Source organism: Thunnus maccoyii, chromosome 10 (genome assembly GCF_910596095.1).
Source record: "Thunnus maccoyii chromosome 10, fThuMac1.1, whole genome shotgun sequence".
NCBI classification, from domain to species: Eukaryota; Metazoa; Chordata; class Actinopteri; order Scombriformes; family Scombridae; genus Thunnus; species Thunnus maccoyii.
In genome coordinates this window covers 1855128-1876831 of record NC_056542.1, presented here as the reverse complement: position 1 = coordinate 1876831, position 21704 = coordinate 1855128, and the positions used below count along the sequence as shown (strand labels likewise).

General features: G+C 39.6%; 1 protein-coding gene across 4 annotated transcripts in view; it reads right to left on the bottom strand.

Annotated features, from left to right (window-relative positions):
- Positions 1-5809: 5809 nt before the first annotated feature.
- Positions 5810-21704, bottom strand: part of LOC121905978 (collagen alpha-6(VI) chain-like) — an 82877-nt gene continuing 66982 nt past the window's right edge. For 3 of the 4 annotated variants that reach the window (XM_042424596.1, XM_042424595.1, XM_042424598.1), the window contains 13 exons: positions 21637-21699; positions 21475-21537; positions 20914-20949; positions 20776-20812; positions 20628-20639; positions 18878-19371; positions 17051-17141; positions 15828-16478; positions 14801-14888; positions 13885-14339; positions 10413-10583; positions 8802-8849; positions 5810-6906 (listed from right to left, as the gene is read on the bottom strand). In XM_042424596.1, coding sequence (XP_042280530.1) covers positions 6731-6906; positions 8802-8849; positions 10413-10583; positions 13885-14339; positions 14801-14888; positions 15828-16478; positions 17051-17141; positions 18878-19371; positions 20628-20639; positions 20776-20812; positions 20914-20949; positions 21475-21537; positions 21637-21699 — 2385 coding nt within the window. In that variant the 3' untranslated portion in view covers positions 5810-6730. The remainder of the gene's footprint in view (positions 6907-8801; positions 8850-10412; positions 10584-13884; positions 14340-14800; positions 14889-15827; positions 16479-17050; positions 17142-18877; positions 19372-20627; positions 20640-20775; positions 20813-20913; positions 20950-21474; positions 21538-21636; positions 21700-21704) is intronic. The other variant, XM_042424597.1, reaches the window with a different exon arrangement.

Below are 21704 nucleotides of genomic sequence, written 5' to 3'. Positions count from 1 at the left end.
GCTGGTGTACGTGTTCTTAATGTGTCCTTTCATTCAGTGAAATAATATACAGTCATTTCAAGACCTGATGATAAGTAACTGGGTGATCTGTCCTGCAGGACGATGTTTCTCAAGATTAAATTTCCTCTAGAAATTTTAAGGAGAAGTTTATGTCTCATGTACCGTTTTAAAAAAAAAAAAGAAAAAAAAAGTTCCCAGTGTGTTAAACCAGCAGTCAGGTGTCTGTAATCATTCCTCCTGTTCATACTGGATATTAAAAGATCCTTCAATTGTGCTTTCAATGGAAGTGATGGAGGCCAAAAAATCCACAGTGTGTCCACACAGTCATTTAAAAGTCTCTGTGAAGCTTCTATTCAGCTTCATCAGTCTGAGTTAGTCATATCAAGTGGATATCTGACACATTTACAGTCTTTTTAGCATCAAATTCCCTCTTTGTGTTTCCTCGGACAGTGTTTCCCTGATGAGCTGCAGGTGGAAGTATAGTAACAAAAAGAGGAACTTTGGCACTAAAAAGACTGTAACGTTGAAAGATATCTACTTGATTTGACTCATTTGGACGCTGAAGCTTCATATTAGCTTCAGATAAACTTTTAAATACATTTTTACACAGAAGGAGGACTGTGGATTTTGTCCTCCATCATTTACATTGTAAGGTCATTATGAAGGGATCTACTACTGGAATATCCTTGCATGATTTGCAGCCTCTGTCTGAAACAGGCTGTTTAAGCTCCTGTCTCTTTAAGGCCCCGCCTCCTGATGAACCCACTCTATTCTGATTGGTCAGCTTCAGGAAGTTGCGTCATGATGACTTCCAGTTGCTCAAGAGGCTTCGTTAACAAACCATGAAACAGACTATAGTACCAGGATTTCACTGTTTTTTCTTGTTCCAAATGTCAACTTCTAAAATCCATCTGTACATGTTGGATCCAAAATATGAGAGTCAACAACGTAAACAACCTTACACTGGGATCAGGCTGCAGGAATTCGGCCCCATTTTGACACAATTTTGTTGTCGCCAACAAATTTCCAGCATCGGGAACGATGTACAGGTGATGTGGTGTCTGGGACGCCCCACAACGCCCCGATGAAAAATCTAATGTCAGAATTTTTGTATTTTCCTGTCTAATTTGACATCTCCTATGATATGTTCCTTGATGTTGACCAATAGGAAGACAGAGGGCTCATATATAAAGACCGATACAGAAAGTCAAAGTTGTTGGCTGTCCAGCTGAGCTGAGCCGCATTTGCAGCGTAGAGCAGCAGCTGCACAAGCTGATTCAGGTAGAAAAACAGTTACTGATGACTATTTTCCTGCCTGAATCAGCCTGTGGAGGAGGTTGAGATGAGCTGCTGCTCTCCCCGCTATCTGAGACACTAAATGTGGCTGCACTCGGCTGGACAGCAGCTGGAGACTTTCTGTGTTGGTGTTTACTTGTGTGTGCCAGAGACCACTTCAGTTATAGAGATTGTGAAACCACCCAAAATTAAAGCTGCAAGCAGCGTTGGTCGGGACCTCACACTCTGATCCGTCGGGATCAGATCATTTTGCTAAAAATGAGGGATATTCCTTACAAGTGTGGTGTGCTTTTATTTTGTAAATTTGATTGAAATGTGTGTGTAGAGACAATAAGTAACTGCAGCTGGACACAGAAATATGCTCATATATTTGAATGGAGAGTGTGAGCGAACCCACACCTTTTTTTTAAAGATACATTTTAGATATAGACTTCATTTGAACTTTAAATGAGTCATGAGACTTTTTTTTCCATGTTTTTTCTATCTTTTACTGTTTTTGAGATATTAGAGTGTGAGTTTTAAAGTCTTTTCTTGCTCCTCCTGTGATTTTATAATGAGAGTGTATTGCGGAATGTTTCACAGCACTGAGGGAGTGACATCACCAGGAGCAGTTGGAGAGGAGGATTTTAGAGTACGCTTCTTGTGAAATATCCTCATAAATCCCATGACTTTGGCCAAAGTGGTCAGACTTATAGTTTACACGTCAGAAGCCTCTGTTTGACACAAAGTTCACGCCTCTCCATTGTTTTACATTGTAAGGGTGATGTGGCACTGCAACTTTGAGGGCTTATAAAATCCAAACTGTTTAAGTTATTACAAAGTTTTTAACAACTTTTTTTCAGCATAGTGTCATAAGTCACCTATTAAAGGTTGAAGCCGATACCATTAACACCCTCGTGGAGATAGCATTTGTTCAGGGGCCAAAATTGGGGCAAAGTCTTATTTTGAAAGGCTAATTGAGGACTACACACACACACACACACACACACACATACATATATATATATGTGTGTGTGTGTGTGTGTCTTGAATGTTTTAATTTCAGACCATGGGCAAAAGTTCATTGCTGTTTCTTGTTGTAAGTGTGTTACAGAATAAATAGAAAACAAAGTTTTATTTGTCTCTCCCTTTTTTTTGCTGATCCTAAAAATGATCCGATCTGTGACTCAAATCCGTGGTACGATCCAAACCGTGAATTTTGTGATCCGTTGCACTCCTGGTGTTAACATGTCAGCTTTGTAAACTATATTTTGTATGTCTTTCACATAGATGAGAGTGTGTAAGTCATGTATTTGATACATTCATTAATACTTTCTGATGTGAACCTACACTTTTAGATCTGTGAATGTTTTTAGTGTTCAGTGTTTCTAGTATTCAGCACTGATCTGTTCCTGTATCACATTATAAGCTTTGTGGTACTTTATATATTTCTGTATACTAAGAAAATACAGGAAACACGTGTAAATCATGTGACATCTTGTCTGTTTTTGATGAGAACATAAATCTGTTGTCACAATAGAACAATACTATAAATTTGAATTTCACTTTGTTGGTAAAATCACACATCTGAACCAGTCCATGGCTAAAATGAGCTCTTCTTTGTTTAGAAACAATATGTATATGCTAAATGTCTTTAAAGAAGCAGCCTTTACACCACTCAGGCTTTTTTTTAAAAAGCAAATTGTTTTATTGGTATATAAAATTGCCCCCCACCCCTCCGATTTCATCAGGTGGGGGACAATGATATAGTTTGATGCGGTTTGTTGGTTTTCCTCCTGTCCTCCCCAATTTTTTGAGTCACTAGCTGCCACTGGTGTGGGGGTTGAATGCAGCTCATTTTTGTAGGATACAGCAGAAAGGCCTATATACATACAGTACATTATATACAAACTTTGTATGAAGTTTGGTGTTATTATCATTTATTTTACAATAATTATAGGTCTTATATTTATAATTCAGTAGTGGGGATGACCTATGAGGGGAAGGGAAAAAATGGAGTGAGGGTGACAGTTTAGTGATAAAATGCTGTAGAAAAATACCATCAAAGCTAAATTTTGTAGCTCTGTACTGCAGTTTTTCCTTTATTAGGCCCCGAGCCCCTAGCGGTTCACTCACACTCTCCATTCAAATATATGAGTATTTTTCTGTGTCCAGCTGCAGTTACTTATTGTCTCTACACACCTTACAGTACACATTTCAATCAAACTTTGACCAGGTCATGTGGGTTAAAAGTCTTTACTTTTCTAAAAATAGACTTAATGAAAATTACACACAAACTCATCAAGAGTTTTCAATTTACTAATTGAAATTCAAGTGAATGGGCCCAAAACTTGCTTAATTTCGATGACACAGGTGTGAGCGAGACAGACATATCTCACCCCGCAGAAAATTCTCATCCTCACACCGTTGAGATTTGATGTTTCACCATGACAGAGGAAGTTGCTATAACTTTATTGTAAATGCTCCAGTCGGCACCAAACTTTACATGTTTGATAAGAGTCCCGGCCTGAACACGTCTACATGACAATATTCCATCAGTGATGCAAACTGGCTGAATAGCGCCCCCTACGAAATTTCAGCGAAGCAGCCCCAGCAGCAGGCAAAATAGTGGACAAAGGAAGTGATGTTTATCTCCTGCTTGCACTGTCTGAAAACAGCCGGGTCTGAAGACATCTACATGCCCGTCACAGAAGCCCTTCGATTGCACCGCAGCCCACTGCGAGGGCCCGTTCAATGCTAATTGCAGCTTTAATCTTTCTTTTCTTTTTCTTTTCAGAACACAACATGGCCAGCATCACACACAGCCATGTAGCCATGATTAACAATTTCCTGACCCTTCCTCCCTGACGACCTATGAACTTGCGCAAGGTCGTGAACGATGATTGGTTGGGGTCATACTCGTAGTGTTGCCAGTCTCCCGACCAAGACACAGCAAGAATTAATGGCACTGTGATTGCCTAATCTGACATGGTGACCATCCTGAAAGACAAAAATATGGTGTAGTGTGATCTCGTCATTAGCAACAACCTGAGCGACCAAGGCTACAGAACTGACGGCCGTTTGTGAGCATGTGTGACGAGCTGACGTCAGCTTGTCAGCAAGGTAAAAAAAACTCTCACAAGCAGGTTGAAACCCTGACTTTTGACTTGCAGGCAGCATTTCAACACATGTTCACCTCGAATTTTTGAATTTTGACCATGTTTAACATCTGACATCAGAACAGGATACAAATGACACAAAATCAACAAAGCAGAAGAAGTCAGCTGCTGGTTTTCAGTCGTCCATAAATCCTCCCCGAACAAGCAAGCACACGTTCAGCGAGAACTCCATAGTTTTCTTCAATTTTTTATTATTGTTTTTTTTTTTTTTTTTTTACATGAAGCACCATTGGTCGGTTTGATAAACAGACAGTGATATTCCACTTCCAAACAGCGAGACAGACGTGACACAGACTTAAAAGCCTCGAGACATTTCAGACCTTTTAAGGTTCAAACTGGAGCTCGCCACTGGAGCCACTTCAAGCATGTGTTTATATTTGTGGAATAAATCAGAGACTGAACAGACAGGAGAAATTACACATTCATACCCTCCCCCCCCCTCCCAATCCAATCCCCCACCCCCACCCCACCCCCCTCCCCCAAGACAAGCGATGATCTGTCCCTCTCAAAAATTGTCCTCAATGTGCCCGCAGCAGCTCGAGTTGAGTCGGATCCTTAAATATGATATGAAAAGACAATTCTGGGTCGTATTTTAAAGTATATTTTATTCAATAGGTTCTTGCTTAGATGTGAGGACGGAAGCTGCAGCTCAGCAACAGTAAATAAAAGTACAGACAAATCCATCAGCTTTTAAACAAATCCAAAGCCGGAGCACAACCTTAAGACGGGACTCTTGAAGCCTCGTTTCCTGTGTTTCTAATGTGAATTATTTTGTTTTAATGACCTGAGTGAATGAACTTCTGTGCAGCTAAAAAAAAATGAAGCAGTACATGTTTTTTTAAAGGCTGACTCAATGTGGACTCAATGTTTTTCATGTAAGATCATTTGGGGGAAAAAAGAGCCCAACAAAGAAGGGCTGTATTTAATAATGAACACATTTTTGGGGAAGATAAGTACAATTTTTAGGGTCTGGTAGTTCGTTTAAAACCCATAATGTTAAACAACGTGTGTACGTGATGTCAAGTGTCTGAATTACAATTTATTTCTAAACACGGGAGCTGATGAACTCAGCAGTTTGGTTTCCACTGGTTGTGATCATGAGAGAACAGTTTCATATTTTTTAAAAAAAACAAATAATTATATCATTATCTCTGGAAAAAAAAACCTAAATAAACATAAAAAATATCATTTGAAATCCTGAGCAGGCTGCAACTTATGATCATTTACATTATTGATTAATCTGTTGATTATTTTCTCTATTAATTGATTAGTTTTGGTTTCTAAAATATCAGAAAATGGTGACAAATGTCAATCACAGTTTCCCAAAGATGACGTCTTCAAATGTTTTGTTTTGTCCACAACTCAAAAATACTCAGTTTACTGTCATAGAGACCAAAGAAACCAGAAAATATTCACATTTAAGAAGCTGCAGTCAGAAATGTTCCTCTGACTCAAAAAAATGACTCAAAACGATGAATCAATTATCAGAATAGTTGCCGATTAATTTAATAATTGGCAACTAATCGATTAATTGACTAATCGTTGCAGCTCTAAATTCTAAGATTTACATATTTGCAACTGAATGACTTCAACTTGTACCTTTACCTGTGAGGATCAGCAGAGTTACACTCGCTTCAACATCCAGCCGCTGTTTGTTTTACAGCAGCTGAACGGATAAACAGCCAAATGTGACATGTTGTGGATACCAAGCTCATTTACAAAAACACACTTGAATTTTTACCAAACCTGATGTGATTCCTTCATACATTCATTTTTGAGTCTCAACAAACTCCTCCGACCGCAACGGCTTCATTAAAAATAGCACCTGAAAGGAAAAAAGTATCCTGATAGAAGTGTGTAACAGCTCTGGAGTCTCTGATGAGCGTCAGTCAGGTGGAATCAACGTCCAACAGTTTGAGTTTTCTATTGTAAAATGTCAGTGAAGGTTTTTAAAAAAGAGCTCTAAAAACAAAAGGTGCTCTCTGGGAAACAAAACACGCGTGTTCAAGAAAAAAAACTAAACAAACTCAACTCTTTCTCAAAGCCTTTTAATTAATCTCACACTGCTGGGACAGTTTAAACTGGCCTGAAGGCCTTTTGTTTTGCAGAAACTAGTGAACAGTTTAACTGTCCCAGAACAGACTCAACACTTTGTGTTTGTGTTTTTCCTTGAAGATGCGTGTTTTTCTTATGTTTTCCTGATACATGTATGGTGAAGAGTGGCGGTTTTCTCCAAAAAATAAAAAAATAAAAAAACAAATCCAGCAGTATCCTTCTCATCGGCTCTCCGTCACACAGAGGTTTTCACACTCCTCCTGCGTCTTGAAGCGGTTGTTGTTGCCGCCGCAGCCGCCGTACCAGAAACGGGAACATTCGCTCTGTACGGTGTCGAAGAACCACATCATGGTGTAGTTCTGGCAGTTGCCGGGGTCCTGGCCGAGGAAACAGGATTCTGGATGAAGACAGGAACGAGAGACTCATTTATTGAGAATTTCTTGGTGATGAAGTCTGAATTTAAGAATCCAAACTGGGTGTTTTGCTTGTTTTACCCAGTTGGCCTCTTTCCTGCTTAACATTTCCCAATCATCATCCATTGTTTGCTCCCAGGCAACTATTTGTTTTGTTTTGTCATTTATGTGGAAATCATCAATCAAAACTGAACTGCAAAGAAATAATGAATAACAAATATCCATCTCCAGCTGAGGTTTGTGGTCGACTACATGTTATTCTCAACAGCTACATTAGATCCTCTTTGGGGATCTCCAGGTGTTTGTAGGCCTGATGGGATATGTTATCTGTCATTAAGAAACACACAGAACAAGTCAGTCAGAGATGTGTTGGACCCAAGAAAAAAATTGGAAAAAGTCTAACATCTCAGCTGGTTACTTTTGAAGGACAGAGACACATGATCACAACTCTGTGTGCTTCATAACATCTGTAACAACAGAGTTTCTCAAAGACGGCTTTCATAGTTTTGGGGGAACTCATGTCCAGGAGACCAGAGCTCATCTAGTCTCTCTAACTTGTGTTCAGGCGGAGTGAAAAGTCGTCTGTCTTAAGGTTTTCCATCCACCTGTTTTTATTCATATTTTCAATTTGTGCATACACCTGAAATTCAGAAGAATCTCTAAATATCTTTAATATTGTATCTTCTTGTCTGAGGTGTAACAGTAGTTGTGTGGTTAAAAATCAAAAGTATGTATGTAACATTCCTCAAATGAATACATGAAACAGACAGAAATGTCGTATTTCCATCATGTTTTCCATCGTTTGAGCTTTGACTGTCGCTCTTTTAATGATGTCATCACATTGTGTCTTCTTCTGCAACGGTTTAATGGTTGGAATTAGTGCCGCAAGCTGTTTATACATTTGCATGGATTATTTCAAAATTTATTTGCTAATTTTCTGGAAACGTGTTTAACATCTGCACTAAATTTGGATGGAAACTTGGCTATTGAGAGAGAAGAAGGAAATAAGGCATATTGTTTAAATATGGGGATAAAGGCGCATATTTTCAAACCGTCTCTCGACATTCATAGTGTTGCATAGTGTATAAAAAGTGACAGAAATAGTTGTTCAAACCCTATTTATGTTCTGTGAGGTGGGTGTGAATGTTGGATCAGTTATAAAAATGGCCGCACACAGGCTTCCTAATCCATGGTTGGAAAGGTGTGGGGAGGTTTCTCAAGCTATTTGACCATCCAACGAGCAGCTCTGAGGAAGAGTTCTGGCAGTTTAAGTCAGACTTGAAGTCTAAGTTGACTTTCATGTAAATGAACTGAAACCAACGGCTGCCCGGAAGGAAGGAAATCAATCTAACAATGGAAAGGATGATATAGAAAATGCTCAACAAGACTGTGACAAATACATTCTGTATAGTGATTTAGCTCCTCCATGGAGCCATGCAGAGTTCAGGAGTGTTTCCTCTTATATACAGTACTGTAAATTATAAAGGTTTTTGAATAAAGAACAAGAGATCATCAGAACCATTTGTCTATAATATATATATTTTGTATGGTGAGTTCTGTGTGTGTGTGTGTGTTTTTTTTTTTTAGCTTTGTACTGTTTGTCGTTGTGCTGTTGTATGTTTTGATTGTGGGGGACTACGGATGCAAATTAGCTTCAGGCTAACTCCGGTGCAGTGCATCATTTATGTTTAAAACTGCACGCTGTCCCAATCAATAAATCAAATCAAATCAAATATTAGAAAATAGTGAGAAATTGCCATCACAATATCCTACAGCTCACAGTGATGTAAGATGAAAAAGGAAGAAAATGATCACATCTGAGAAGCGCATGTTGCAGCTGTAGGAATGACTGAAATGATCCTGAGTGGTGAATCTTTACCTCTGGAGTCGAAGCTGGTCGGCTGCGGCCTCGGCAGGGTGTTCAGATCTGTCAGAGACGACACAGTCAGCCAGAAGCTACAGGTTTTTAATCAACAACATCATCATCATCATCATCATCATCATCATCACTGCAGCGTTACTGGGTGTCCTATTATCCTGGAGAAATCGGTTAAGCTGCTGTTTGTGGTGAAGCAGCTTCATAAAAGAAGTTTACATCATCACACACTGAGTTTAAACTGAATTAAATAAAAGCAGGAACTGAACTAACAACAATTATTAGCCTATAAAATGTAATGGGTCATAGTGCAGTGACCAGAACATGTAAAACTCCCCATGAATGTGTTTCTGAGGCATTTTAAAGTGTCTGAGGTTGAAGTTTCAATTATATATCATTAATGTAGTAAAAAAAAGAAACCTCTAATAAGGTTAAGTAATATCTGACAGGCCAGCCCTCTATAATATTTAAAATGGTAAAAGCTTAATTACAGGCAAATACCCTAAAATCTGGCATTTTTTTGTATATTGGCGTGTAATGAGAAGAACTGCCTCTAGGGGATGCTAGCAGGGTTTTACACTTTTATTACCTTTGTGTACCAGTTATTAATCAACACTTCATGTGTTTCCATCCACCTGTTTCTATTCACATTTTTCAATTTGCGCATAAAAAATGCAGAAAAAATCTCTAAATATCTTTCATATTGTATCTTCTTGTCTGAGAACAGCAGCTGTGTGGATAAAAAAATCAAATGTAAACAGACTGAATAAATAAATGATGAGGGACATGAATCATGTGACTTAAACATCACTGATGAGCTGAAAACGTCAGATCTGTGTGACGTGATGAGGACTGTAACCTTCCTCACATCAATACATGAAACTAACAGAAATATCATATTTCCATCATGTTTTCCATCGTTTGAGCTTTGACTGTCGCTCTTTTAATGACGTCATCTCGTCGTGTCTTCTTCTTCTGCAACAGTTTAATGACACCGACTGTTTGTCTGCTAATATTCACACAACAATAAAATTTGCATTACATTTGGATGGAAACCTGACAACTGTAAACCAGCTAGTAACTGTACAAGAAGAAGTCTTAAACTGTAAAGCTGCTGTGTATTAGATATGTTTTAATACTTGAAAAAAAAGTTTTAAAACCTATTTACAGAATCTACTTTTTGACGTCCAGAGCTCTTGTTGTTTTTTTGTTTTATTTTACCTTTAACCATGTAAACCGAATTATTCTTTTCTTGTTTTTGTGTGTTACCTTTTGTTAATTTCTGCTTTTATAATTATTTTGTCTCTGATCTCAGTTTTATTAGTTCAGTCCTTGTGATATTATGACCCTGTACAGTGGATCGAGCTACAACAGAAAGCATTTCACTGCTGTTATTTACAGAATGTATTTGATGTGTATGTGACAAATATTGATATTGAGATGAAGAAAATAAAGAGCTACTGTATGTTATGAGACATTATAAAAGGGACAAGACACAAACATTCAACCTGACCAAGAATTAAAGTGTCAGTAAAGGACATTAAACATTAAAGGTAGGCAGTCCACAGACAGAGACTGCTTCGCTTTGTGGTCTGGTGTGCAGTCAGGACTTACTATGTGTGCCACATGTCCGGAAACATTCATTTTCCGTTCTAAAGCGGTTGGCGTTACCACCGCAACCACCATACCAGAAGGGAGAACATGCACCGATGGCTTTGTCATAGAACCAACGTTGGACAAAGTCTGTACACGGGATGCCAGTATCAACATCCAGCTGACACGGGGCTGAAAGCAGAACACACACATTTACTACAACCACTAACAAGAACAATCCTCCAGGGCAGCGGCTCTGCAACAGCTTTATTGGTTGTTTTAATGAAACTCGTACGTGTGAAATTAATCAAAAAGTGATGTCCCGTCCACTGGGAGTCTGTGTTTTAAAACTGAGAGTCTGTCAGATGTAAATGATGTTGAGAGCCGCTGCATCAGGAGAACACATGCATCCTGTAGACAAGATCTCATCTCAAACATGTTCCAGGTTTAGTTCATTCAGTGTAGAAGAAGTGTTAATACAAAAAACAAAGGTGACAAACAACGTAAAAGATGTGATTAAAAGTTTGTGCAGTTCAGACACAGTTATGAAGCATGCGTTCAGCTAACAGGAAGTTATGCTGTTAGAGAATTACTTTAGGAGAGAAAACTAAATACTGAAGCTTAAAGCAGCTTTTTCCTGTCACATTTTTGTCCCCAATATGCTGAGGAGGCTTTAAGAAGAGTTAAATCATCAGTATGTTGTTCTGTCTGTCCAGCACTGTTATATTGTTTAGAATAATGACCTCTGCAGCCTCTCTGGATCACTAGCAAGACTTTCAGGCCTCTAATCTCTGCTGGTGCAACAGTATCACCAGGATATTTCCATTTATTGCTAGATTTTGTCTTTTTTGTGATTTTTTTTTTTTTTTTTTTTTTTTTTACATCTTTTGAATGTTTCTGCTTAAGTCTGTACATACAGTATTTATAACTGTAGTGCTGTCTATTAAACCATATGATCTGTAGAAACATCTGTGAAGGTGTTTGGTGCAGTTATGAACTCACTGAGAATCATCACCATTTCTGCAGCTCTTTGCCACTTTCATCCTCTTTCAGCTCATTGTTTCTGGTTCTCCGCCTGCACACAGACTGTCTCTCCTGCTGAGTCTCATGGCTCTCAAAACCCAGAATAACAATATGAGTGAATGTTAAGGCTGCATAATTTCAGCCTTCCAGTGCTGTCCTGACACCCCGTCCAACCTTCAGTGAATTTACATTCACTTCAGTATCCAAGTTACAGCTTGTTTTCTCCAGTCATCTGATTTCTTAACTGTCATATAAACACCTAGATTTCTCTTGGAGAACAAAGATTCCTCCACCATATATACACATTACCTGGTTTATAATCATTTTACAAGTAGTTATTAGTAGCAGTAGTTCTTTATTGCTCTATTGCTTTTTGCTATTTTTAGGGACCGAGCCCAATAGGTTTTACTACTGTAAAACAGTAGTCCTCGCCTAAGGGCGAGCACCCTATTGTTTTTCGTGTGTTTGTTTGTTTCTTTCTTTATTATTACGCCAGTTCAGACCTAAATTTGACCACCTAAGCATGCTCAAAAACTCACCAAATTTGGCACACATATCAGGTTTGGTGAAAAATTTGATAAAATGTAAAAATGAATCCCCAAAGTGCCAAAATGTGCTCTCTAGCGCCACCTATGTAACTAAAATGGCCACCACAGCCCGTAGGAATGTCATAGAGAGATCAAACCAAAACTCAATTATTCGTCTCATGAAGACTTACAAATCATACACTGACACCCCTGACCTAAATCTAACAGGAAGTCTGCAATTAGCCTTTCAAAGTAAGACTTTGCCCCAATTTTGGCCCCTGAACAAACGCTATCTCCTCCGAGGGCGTTAATGGCATCAGCTTCAAACTTTAATAGATGACTTAATAACACTATGCTGAAAAAAAGTTGTTAAAAACTTTGTAATTACTCGAATGATTTGGATTTTATAAGTCCTCAAAGTTGCAGTGCCACATCACCCTTACAATGTAAAACAATGAGGAGGCATGAACTTTGTGTCAAACAGAGGCTTCTGACGTGTAAACTATAAGTCTGACCACTTTCAAACCTGTATCAATGGATTCGCCGCGAAATTTCCTACTAAAATATGATTTTTAATGTAAGATTTGGCCAAAGTAATGGGATTTATGAGGAGATTTCACAAGAAGCGTACTCTAAAATCCTCCTCTCCAACTGCTCCTGGTGATGTCACTCCCTCAGTGCTGTGAAACATTCCGCAATACACTCTCATTATAAAATCACAGGAGAAGCAAGAAAAGACTTTAAAACTCACACTCTAATATCTCAAAAACAGTAAAAGATGGAAAAAACATGTAAATTCAAGATTTGTAGGTCAAAGTCTCATGACTCATTTAAAGTTCAAATGAAGTTTGTATCTAAAACTATGTGGAAGCAGTAAATGTTCAAAAAGGTGTGGGTTCGCTCACACTTTCCATTCAAATATATGAGTATTTTTCTGTGTCCAGCTGCAGTTACTTATTGTCTCTACACACCTGACAGTACGCATGTCAATCAAACTTTCAAAATAAAAGCACACCACACTTGTAAGAAATATCCTTCATTTTTAAAAAGCAAAATGATCTGATCCCGACGGGCCAGAGTGCGAGGTCCCGACCAACGCTGCTTGGAGCTTTAATAATTACTTATTTTTCCTTATTATTGCTTACTGCATTGTCCAGGAGCTGAAACCGAACATTTTTACTCTCTTCTACTTGTGTAATGAGATGTAACAATTAAGAATCTTGAAGTATGAAAGGAGAAGCAGAGAGGCGTCCTCGTATTTAAAATTATTTAATCCAAAATCCAACTGATTCTGAAACACAATGACAACAGTGGCAGCCTCTAAAAGATGAAATGAATTGGTTTCAAATAATTCTAAAATCTGATCATTGTTAGGAAAGATGATCTGCTGCATGTGAATGTGGATTTACAACCCACATGTAACCTGACAGACTCGTTCTCGACCCTACAGGTTAAACAACAACCAAAGCAGGTTTACGGATGAGAGAAGACACATCTTCAACAATCTAAAGCAAGTCCAGTTATCTTTGACTTTACTATTCTATATTTATATTTGGGGTGTTTTATATGTATATATAAAGAGAAGGTTTGTTTTTCTCTCCTAATTTGGCACACGTAACACACAATCTGTGACAACGACAGCCTGCTCCAAATTTACGCTGCTGACTGCACTACAGTAGATTAGAGGCCTTAGTCATCTTTTGTATAAGTCATGAAAAAATACTTCTGCATCAAATCAACAATTTTTAGTAAGTGTGCAGCATGTTTTCAGGTCACACAACAGAGCTGGAGCAAACTGTCCCCTAAAAACTCATTAGTATTATTAATCTGCATGAAGATGGGTGGATTATGTATTATTTATGAGTTTACCTAAAGATAACGGCTCTCATCAACAGCTGCTGACAGAGTGTGTGTATTTGTGTATAAAGTGGTGTGTGTGCTACCGTCGACAGTAGTTTCTGAAAGGAAAGCCTTTTCGTCCCCTCTGGTCAGAGTATCCAAGATGTCCACCTGCTCTGTCGGAATCTTGATGATGTCAACCTGCTCTGTCGGAATCTCGTAGATGTCCACCTGCTCTGTCGGAGTCTCGTGGATGTCCACCTGCTCCGTCTGAGTCTCGTGGATGTCCACCTGCTCCGTGTCAGTCTCGTAGATGTCCACCTGCTCTGTCGGAGTCTCGTAGATGTCCACCTGCTCTGTCGGAGTCTCGTAGATGTCCACCTGCTCCGTCGGAGTCTCGGTGACGTCTACCTGCTCCGTCTGAGTCTCGGTGACGTCTACCTGCTCCGTCTGAGTCTCGGTGACGTCTACCTGCTCCGTCTGACTCACGACTCCCGTCTGCTCCTGGAACCTCTCCTCCACCTCCTCCGTGAACAACTCCTCCTCCGCCGTCTGCTGCCTGGACGCACAGCGGCCAAAATACAATCAGTTATCATTATATTATTGTCATACTATTACAGTCCTGCTGCATTATTTCTGCTCGGCTGTGCTGGATTCTAAATCTTCCCTCTGATATAACCAAAACTGTATATTTCATTTCTGCACACAAGGGCTGCAACTATTGATTATTTTCATACTTGTTCTGCCCATAAAATTCCTCTAACAGTTCCTCAGAGCCTTAGTTGATGTTTTGTAATTGTTTTTTTTTCATTCGACCAACAGTCCGAACCCAAAGATATTTAGTTTTTTCTGTCATAAGACTAAATAACCTTCAAAATAATCACATTTGAGAAGGTGAAACCAGTTAATGTTTGGCATTTTTTCCAAAAAATGACTTCATCAATTATCAACATAGTTGCTGTTAAATAATAAAATAATAGTAAATAATATCACGGTAGTATGTAATTCTGTGTGAGTTACCCGTCGATGATAAACGTTTCTCTCTGTTGTTCTGTCAGCTGGTTGCAGGTCCGTTGTAAAGAAGGAGGAGGATACGTGTTCATTCCCTCTGAAATAAGCACACAACACAAAAATACATTCATGCAGTGTCGAAAGATCATTTACTTTACTCAAAGTAGCAACACCACAATGTAAAAATACTCCATTACAAGTAGAAGTCCTGCTTTTTAAATCATTCCTGGGTATTAGAATTAAAAATACTCATAAGGCAAAAAAATAGAAATTAAATGATGGATTTATGTGTAAGCAGTATTTTTTATGTTGTAGGTGGTCAAAGTGGAGCTAATTTTAACTACTTTATATTTTTCAGGGTAGTTTTAATCTGTAACAATGCATCACACTTTACAAGCTGATGAAGTAACTGTAGTTGTCAAATAAATGTAGTGAAGCAAAAGTACAATATTTCCTTCTGAAAGTAGTGAAGTTGAAGCATAAACTAATATAAAACTAAAGCACTCAAGTTAAGTACAAATACCTCAAAATTCTACTTAAGTACAGTAAGTAATAGAGTAAAAGCAATGTCCACCACTGCATTCATGTTTATTGTTGCTTAGAAACAATATGAAGAAAGACGTTCTGTGATTTTTGGTCACATTTTATCTTGTATTTAGAAAATGCAAAATGCAAAAATAGAATAGATGTTGAGAGTAGAGTAATAGACTTTTGGTAAAGACATTATTTTGGCTTGTTGTATATAATTTAAGTGCTGTTTTTGTTTTTATTTGTTTTGTTTTCATGTTTGTTTCTATGTTTGGTTGTTTGTTTGTGGCCTGGGGGGGGTGATGAAATATATGGGCTGCATTGCTTATAGTATCCACAGTTTGAGGAAATGGAAAATAATAATAAAATATATATTGAAAAAAAAGAAACAATATGTATAAATGTATTAACTAACTTCCTTGTGAACTGGATGATATCTGGAGACAGAAAACTTTGCAGAAAGTTAAAGACAACCTGTGATTTTATGACTGTAACTGTCTGCTCTTACTGTTGAGGGCGGAGAGGAAGACTCTGAAGAAGCGCTGGGTGTAGCCCTGCTCGTTGGCCTTCAGCTGCCCAACATGGACCAAGTGCTGCGGTAAAGGGAAACTGGCCAGCTCCTCCACTTGCGTCCGGTTGTAGCGGTCGCCCACCGTCACCACAAACATGGCCACCCCCTCACACTTGGCCTTCTGGGAGATGTAGTGCAGCTTTGCCTGATCCTTGTAACCCGTCTGGGTGCCCACCACAGTAAGCATTACCTTCTTCCTGCGGGGCGCTTTGCTCTTCAGCAGCACCTCCCTCAGGGAGTACTCCAGCGTTCGTCCCAGTGCCGAGTAGCCGCCCTGCTGGTGCATGTTCTGGACCAGGTGTGTCTTCATCAGCTGGTCGTCCCTGTACTGCTGCAGGCCAAACTCCACCTTAGCCTGAGCGCCGCTCTGCTGGACTACAGCTACTCGGGCCTGGTTGCCGGGCCGCGAGGGCTGCGGACTCACAGCCAGCTGCTCCACCACAGAGCCCAACAGCTGCTGGATGCCTGCGTACTCGTCAGCCTGCACCAGCCTGGAGCTGTCCGCCACCATCACCAGGTCCACATTCACCTCCTGAGGCCGCATTGGTTCCTGGATGGAGGCACACTCCTCTGTACGTCTGCAGGGGTCTGAAGAAACAAGAAACTGTTATCATCCAGAAACCTACCAAACAGTTAAAATATTAAATCCAACTTGCATTTATGCAGGTGAAGTGGGTATCTGCCACATTTACAGTCTTTTTAGCATCAAATGTATACAATTTGAAATTATTAATTAAGTTTTAGCTAAACTCTCTTCCTGTCCACAGAGAATAGATTAGCTTCCTCTCTACTGTCGCTGCAGCAGCGACAGTGTTTGCTGCAGGTCTGATGCTGCTGACTGAAACTTCACAGAAAAGGATGAAACAGCTTCCTGCAGCACAATCCAATGTCGCACCAGTTTCACTTGGAGTTTATAGAAGTGGGACGTCTCCCGACAGCCGCAAACACATACAAAAACATTTTACAAGTAATATAACTAGACTTTTAAAAACCTTCCAAGGTCTTTTCTTGGGGAAACTAAACTGAATACTTACATATGGTGGCTTTTAGTTTAAATAAATCTATAAAACTATATTGTTACTAGAATGTTTTTGACTGCATAATTTATATAAATATAAATTTATATAAATATAAATCCAAGCACAAGCCTCACTGCTTACCGTAACATATAGCACAGTTCTTGGCCTTCCTCAGGTCAGCATCCATGTCCCTCCCCAGCAATAAGAAGATGGAGTTTCCTGTTTCGTCCACCTGGGATGGCACAGCAGTTGTCATTTTTCACAGTGTCGGTACAATCACATAAAGCCACAAGATAAAAATCTCCAGGCTCAAACATGTTTACTCTGCGTGCTCTCTTAAGTAATGATGACGTGATTCTTGGCTTTAGTTATGTCTTCCAGGAACAGCTGCAGTCTCTTAATGCTGGAGACAAATTTCTGGCAGTGGGCAGTGAATGTAATCTTACCTGTAAAAGGGGACTGTAAGCGCAAAGAGAGTTGGAATGAAGTCATGTGTTTGAGAGCCAAACAAGAAACCTTCTTGACTGAAAAATGAGCTGCACAGATGTTCAGTGTGGGTGTCTGAGCTCTGGTGAGAGCAGTACCGTCTGGCTCACTGGATTGACAAACACTGAGACTGACTGCAGTGTCAAAGCGTTAATGACAATCTGTTTGCTGTCTGTCAGACTCGTGATGAGCCTTGAAGACCTGTGTTTGTATTTACTGTCATCATAAAGAGCTGGATCATCACACTCCTCCAATCACACCTGAAAAACCTAGATCCAGATGTTCTCCTGAAGATGATCTCAGCAGCTGACTGACTTTTGCTTGAGGAAATTTGGGCTCAAGTCAGCAGTGAGTTTGGTCATCTCTCTATTAAAAACACATCAGTGAGCCACATCGCTACACTGGGTGACATGTTCCTTCATCACGAAGAGTTTGGTCACGGTAGTTTGCTTAGAAACAGCTTCAAAGACTTATAACAGCATCATGTTTTCAGTCTCCAGAGAGTAGTTCTGTGTAAGGAAGACGTCACTGAGCATGCGCTTACAGCTTCACTAGCTTGTTGTGCTACAGATCACAACCTTGTGACTTTGTGCTACATTATAAATTTGTGAAGCTGTAAACAGAACTGCATTCCCGCACATGTTCAGTGGTGTCTGCCTTACACAGAACTACTCTCTGGAGACTTAAAACACTCAGTGACGTGTTTTTGGACAACAATGGATGTCTACAGCACAGATAAATAAGATTTATCAGACTTTGTTCCTTCCTTTGATCAAGTGTCAGGTCCGACACTATGTCACCCATATTTGTTTACTTCTTTTACTGATGAATCTAATTTGGTTATATATTATCAAGGTAACGTTAGCTTTGTCAGCTGTGCAGTTAACTACACAACAGTTCCACCAGAAAGTGCAAATATTAAGGAACAGCTGATTTTTACATAAGAACTATTTTTTTCGTTTGGAAGAAAGCAGGGAGTTTATATGACTCGTCCAAAAAATGGCCACATGTGGATGTGGAGTGAAAAGCCAGCCTTCATAGAGAAGGGAAGATGCAATAATTGTTAAACACGGGGATGATGCTGCACATTTTCAGACATTCTCTCCTAGAAGACATTAATAGTTTTGCATGAAAATTGGCAGAAATAGTTGTGTGAAGAATGTTAAGATCTTCAGAAAGTAGTTCAGTGTCTCTTCTCTCCCCCGCACTGCTGGCTAATCACTGGATGAAGTGGTTGTGAATGTCGGATTTTTGGTTTTGGAAAGTTTTCAAAGCTATTCGACCATCCAACAAGCGGTTCTGACAGAGTATGCTGGCTGATTAACGCTTGAGACACCTCTGCTGCTGTCCTCACATTTGACTTCTACACTGCTACGGGTTCATGGGTCAGTTTGAAGTGATCGTTCATTCTGTTGTTTGGATGTAAAGCTCCTGAGCTCACTGAGCGATCAGAAACGGCTCTCTGTTTATGAATAAACCCACCTCAATCGCTCGTCTAACATCAGGAGCGTTCCCCAGTGAGATGACTGTAGGGACGATGTTGAGGGCCCGGTACTCCATCACGGCAGTAACAATGTCGCCATTATTCTGTGATGGTCCGTTGGAGAAAAACACGGCCACCTTCCTCATCAGAACTCCTGCCCGGGTGCGTTTGAAGACGTTCTGACCCACGAAGCGCATGGCGGATCCCAGGTAGCGCTGGTTGGATGTGCGCTCCAGGGCGATGTTCTTCACAGATTCAATCAGCTGGGTCTTGCGGTGGTAGTCCTGGAAACGGATCAGGTACTTGGTGTTGGCGCTGTATCCCACCACAGCCACACGGGCGCCTGTCGGACAGTTGCTCTCAGCGATGGCGATGTCCTCCAGCAGAGAGAGGAGGGCTTTGCGCTGCCTCTCGAAGGCATTCTGGTTCACATCCTCCGACATGTCCAGGCCGAACACCAGCTCAGTGGGGTAGGCCGGACACTCTGTCTGACCTGTAAAACAACGAAGAAGAGTTAAAGTACTTGCTTACACATACTGACATATCATCAGCTTTTAAGTTGCTTACTTTACCTTCTTGTCTCGCTCAGGTCCCTTCTGCCTGTTATTCCTGACTTTTAAAGTCAGTCCAGTTTGATAGTTTGACTGAAGCAGCCGGTTATGGTTATTAAGTTGACCGTTACATAATCTGTTTACTAAAGCCATCTTGCCAAAGGAGCTTAAAACTTTTACCAAAAGTCTGTTTCTGATTGTTTCTCACTAATCTTTCTGTTGAGCTGACATCACCAGAATATTTGACTCATATTTCATCACATACAGTGTTCCTCTTGGGGGATGAAAACATGTTTGCAGTGTCTGCAGAATGAAATTCGGCAACAGAAAAACACTTAAGTTTGCGCTTCAGTCCTTTCCAGACATGAGCAATGTACATCCGAACAGAGTCAGCTCTTATTTAGCAGCACGTTAGGTAAATCAGATGAACTGATTTACATCTGCAGTCTCAGTAAATGGTGTTTGTGCTCCTGATGGTAATTGCCACAGGCTTATTAAATATCCCAGTTTATGTTTCTCTGAAGCAGCAACTGTAAATGTCCACTGACTAGACCATCAAATTATCGAACTGTGCAAAGCAAACTGGACATAAACAACAGACACTAAAGTCTCCTTGGTGTGTGTTCAGACAGAACATGAAGCCAATTTTACATGTGGCACAATTACTTGTTAATGATGCACGGAGACATGAATTCACCCGCGGAGTCATGAATTGAAAATGTTTCAACTTGAGCAAATAATTTGTGTTGTATGCTGGAGTTTTATGCATTTGCCAAAAGACTGGATGGAAATAACAGAAAGAACTAAAGTCTCTGGTGAGTTCTGAGTTCAGTCAGAAGTTCAGACAGAACGCAAAGCGACTTCTCGCTTATTATTATTCTTATTTTTAATGTATTAACTTTTGACTGTATGTTGGTAAACCTGCTTATCTTTACTCTACTGCCAGTTAATATTATTGTTTGTATTATCAATTTATCTATGGAGATATTTTTTGGTTTGGGGAATAATGGGTGTTGATAAGTTAAATATGTTCTAAGAAGAGTTTATATCTCAAGAGGACGTTATGTAACTGCCTTTGTCTAAAATCAAGAAACTGGTTTTGAAACAAGATCTGATGTTTGGTGATGATCTCACTCAACAGCAGAAGTTTTGTTGTGGACTCACTGTGTTCTGAGTGAGAAAATGAAGACATACATACCGATGGAACATGCTGTGTGGAGAGAAGAGAATATATATCATTTAAAGTTGAACTGCAGTTTTTGAAACAATAGATGAGATCAGTGCATTTTGTCTTCTGAACAATGTGACTCTTTAAAAAAAGTTCAGCGTTTCTTCTCCACACTTACCACAGTTGTTCCTGATGTAGGTGATCAGCTGACACTCCTGATACAACAGAAAACATGCATGTATGTATAAATGCTGTGTGAAAGATTTAATATTTTTCTTTACCGGCGGCAGGTGATGTGAATTTAAGGCGGACTTACGGTCATGCCTTTGCCTCCAGGAGGACCTCTGGGACCCTGGATGGAAGAAAAGGAGACATTACTAACTTGGACTCTTTCATTCAGTCGATTTTCGATCATTTACCAAAAATTTTCAACAAATCCAAGTTGTCAGACTGTTCACTTTAGTTAGAGGAGGATTTAAGATAGTATATAAAAGTACCAAAGTTAAGGTGGAGCATGAAAATGCCAGAATTATGGCGCTTCAGTAATGATTTTTCTGACACATATCTAACATATAACAAGAGATAACTGAATAATTAACTCAGGGAAACAGGATTAGAGCTTCACTGTGTCTTTAAGACCTTCTGTTTATTCTTTTTTTAATTGAGTATTCATTACATTTACAGCAACATATCAATACAACAAAAAACAAATTCACACTTACCCAAGCAAAAAAAAAAAGTTAAACACAATTACATCATGTAATCACTTTGAAAATAACATGTGTTGTTGTGTTGAAGTCTCAGAGTTAAGGTGGAAGGGATTCAAATTTAAAGGATGAATATTGATGATGAAGATAATAAAAACTTCCTCACTCACCCGGTGTCCTGGATATCCCGGATCTCCCGGCACACCCGATTCTCCCGGCAAGCCTGAGTTCCCCTGCAGCCGATCAGAACAGAACACAAAACTCACCGATGAAACAAAAAACACAGTTATTCATAAAAAAATAATATCACAGGTTTGTTTGTTGTTGCTCACCCCGCGACCTCGGTTCCCTTTACGTCCTGGATGACCTTTGACTCCCTGCAGGCCGTCCTCACCCTGAA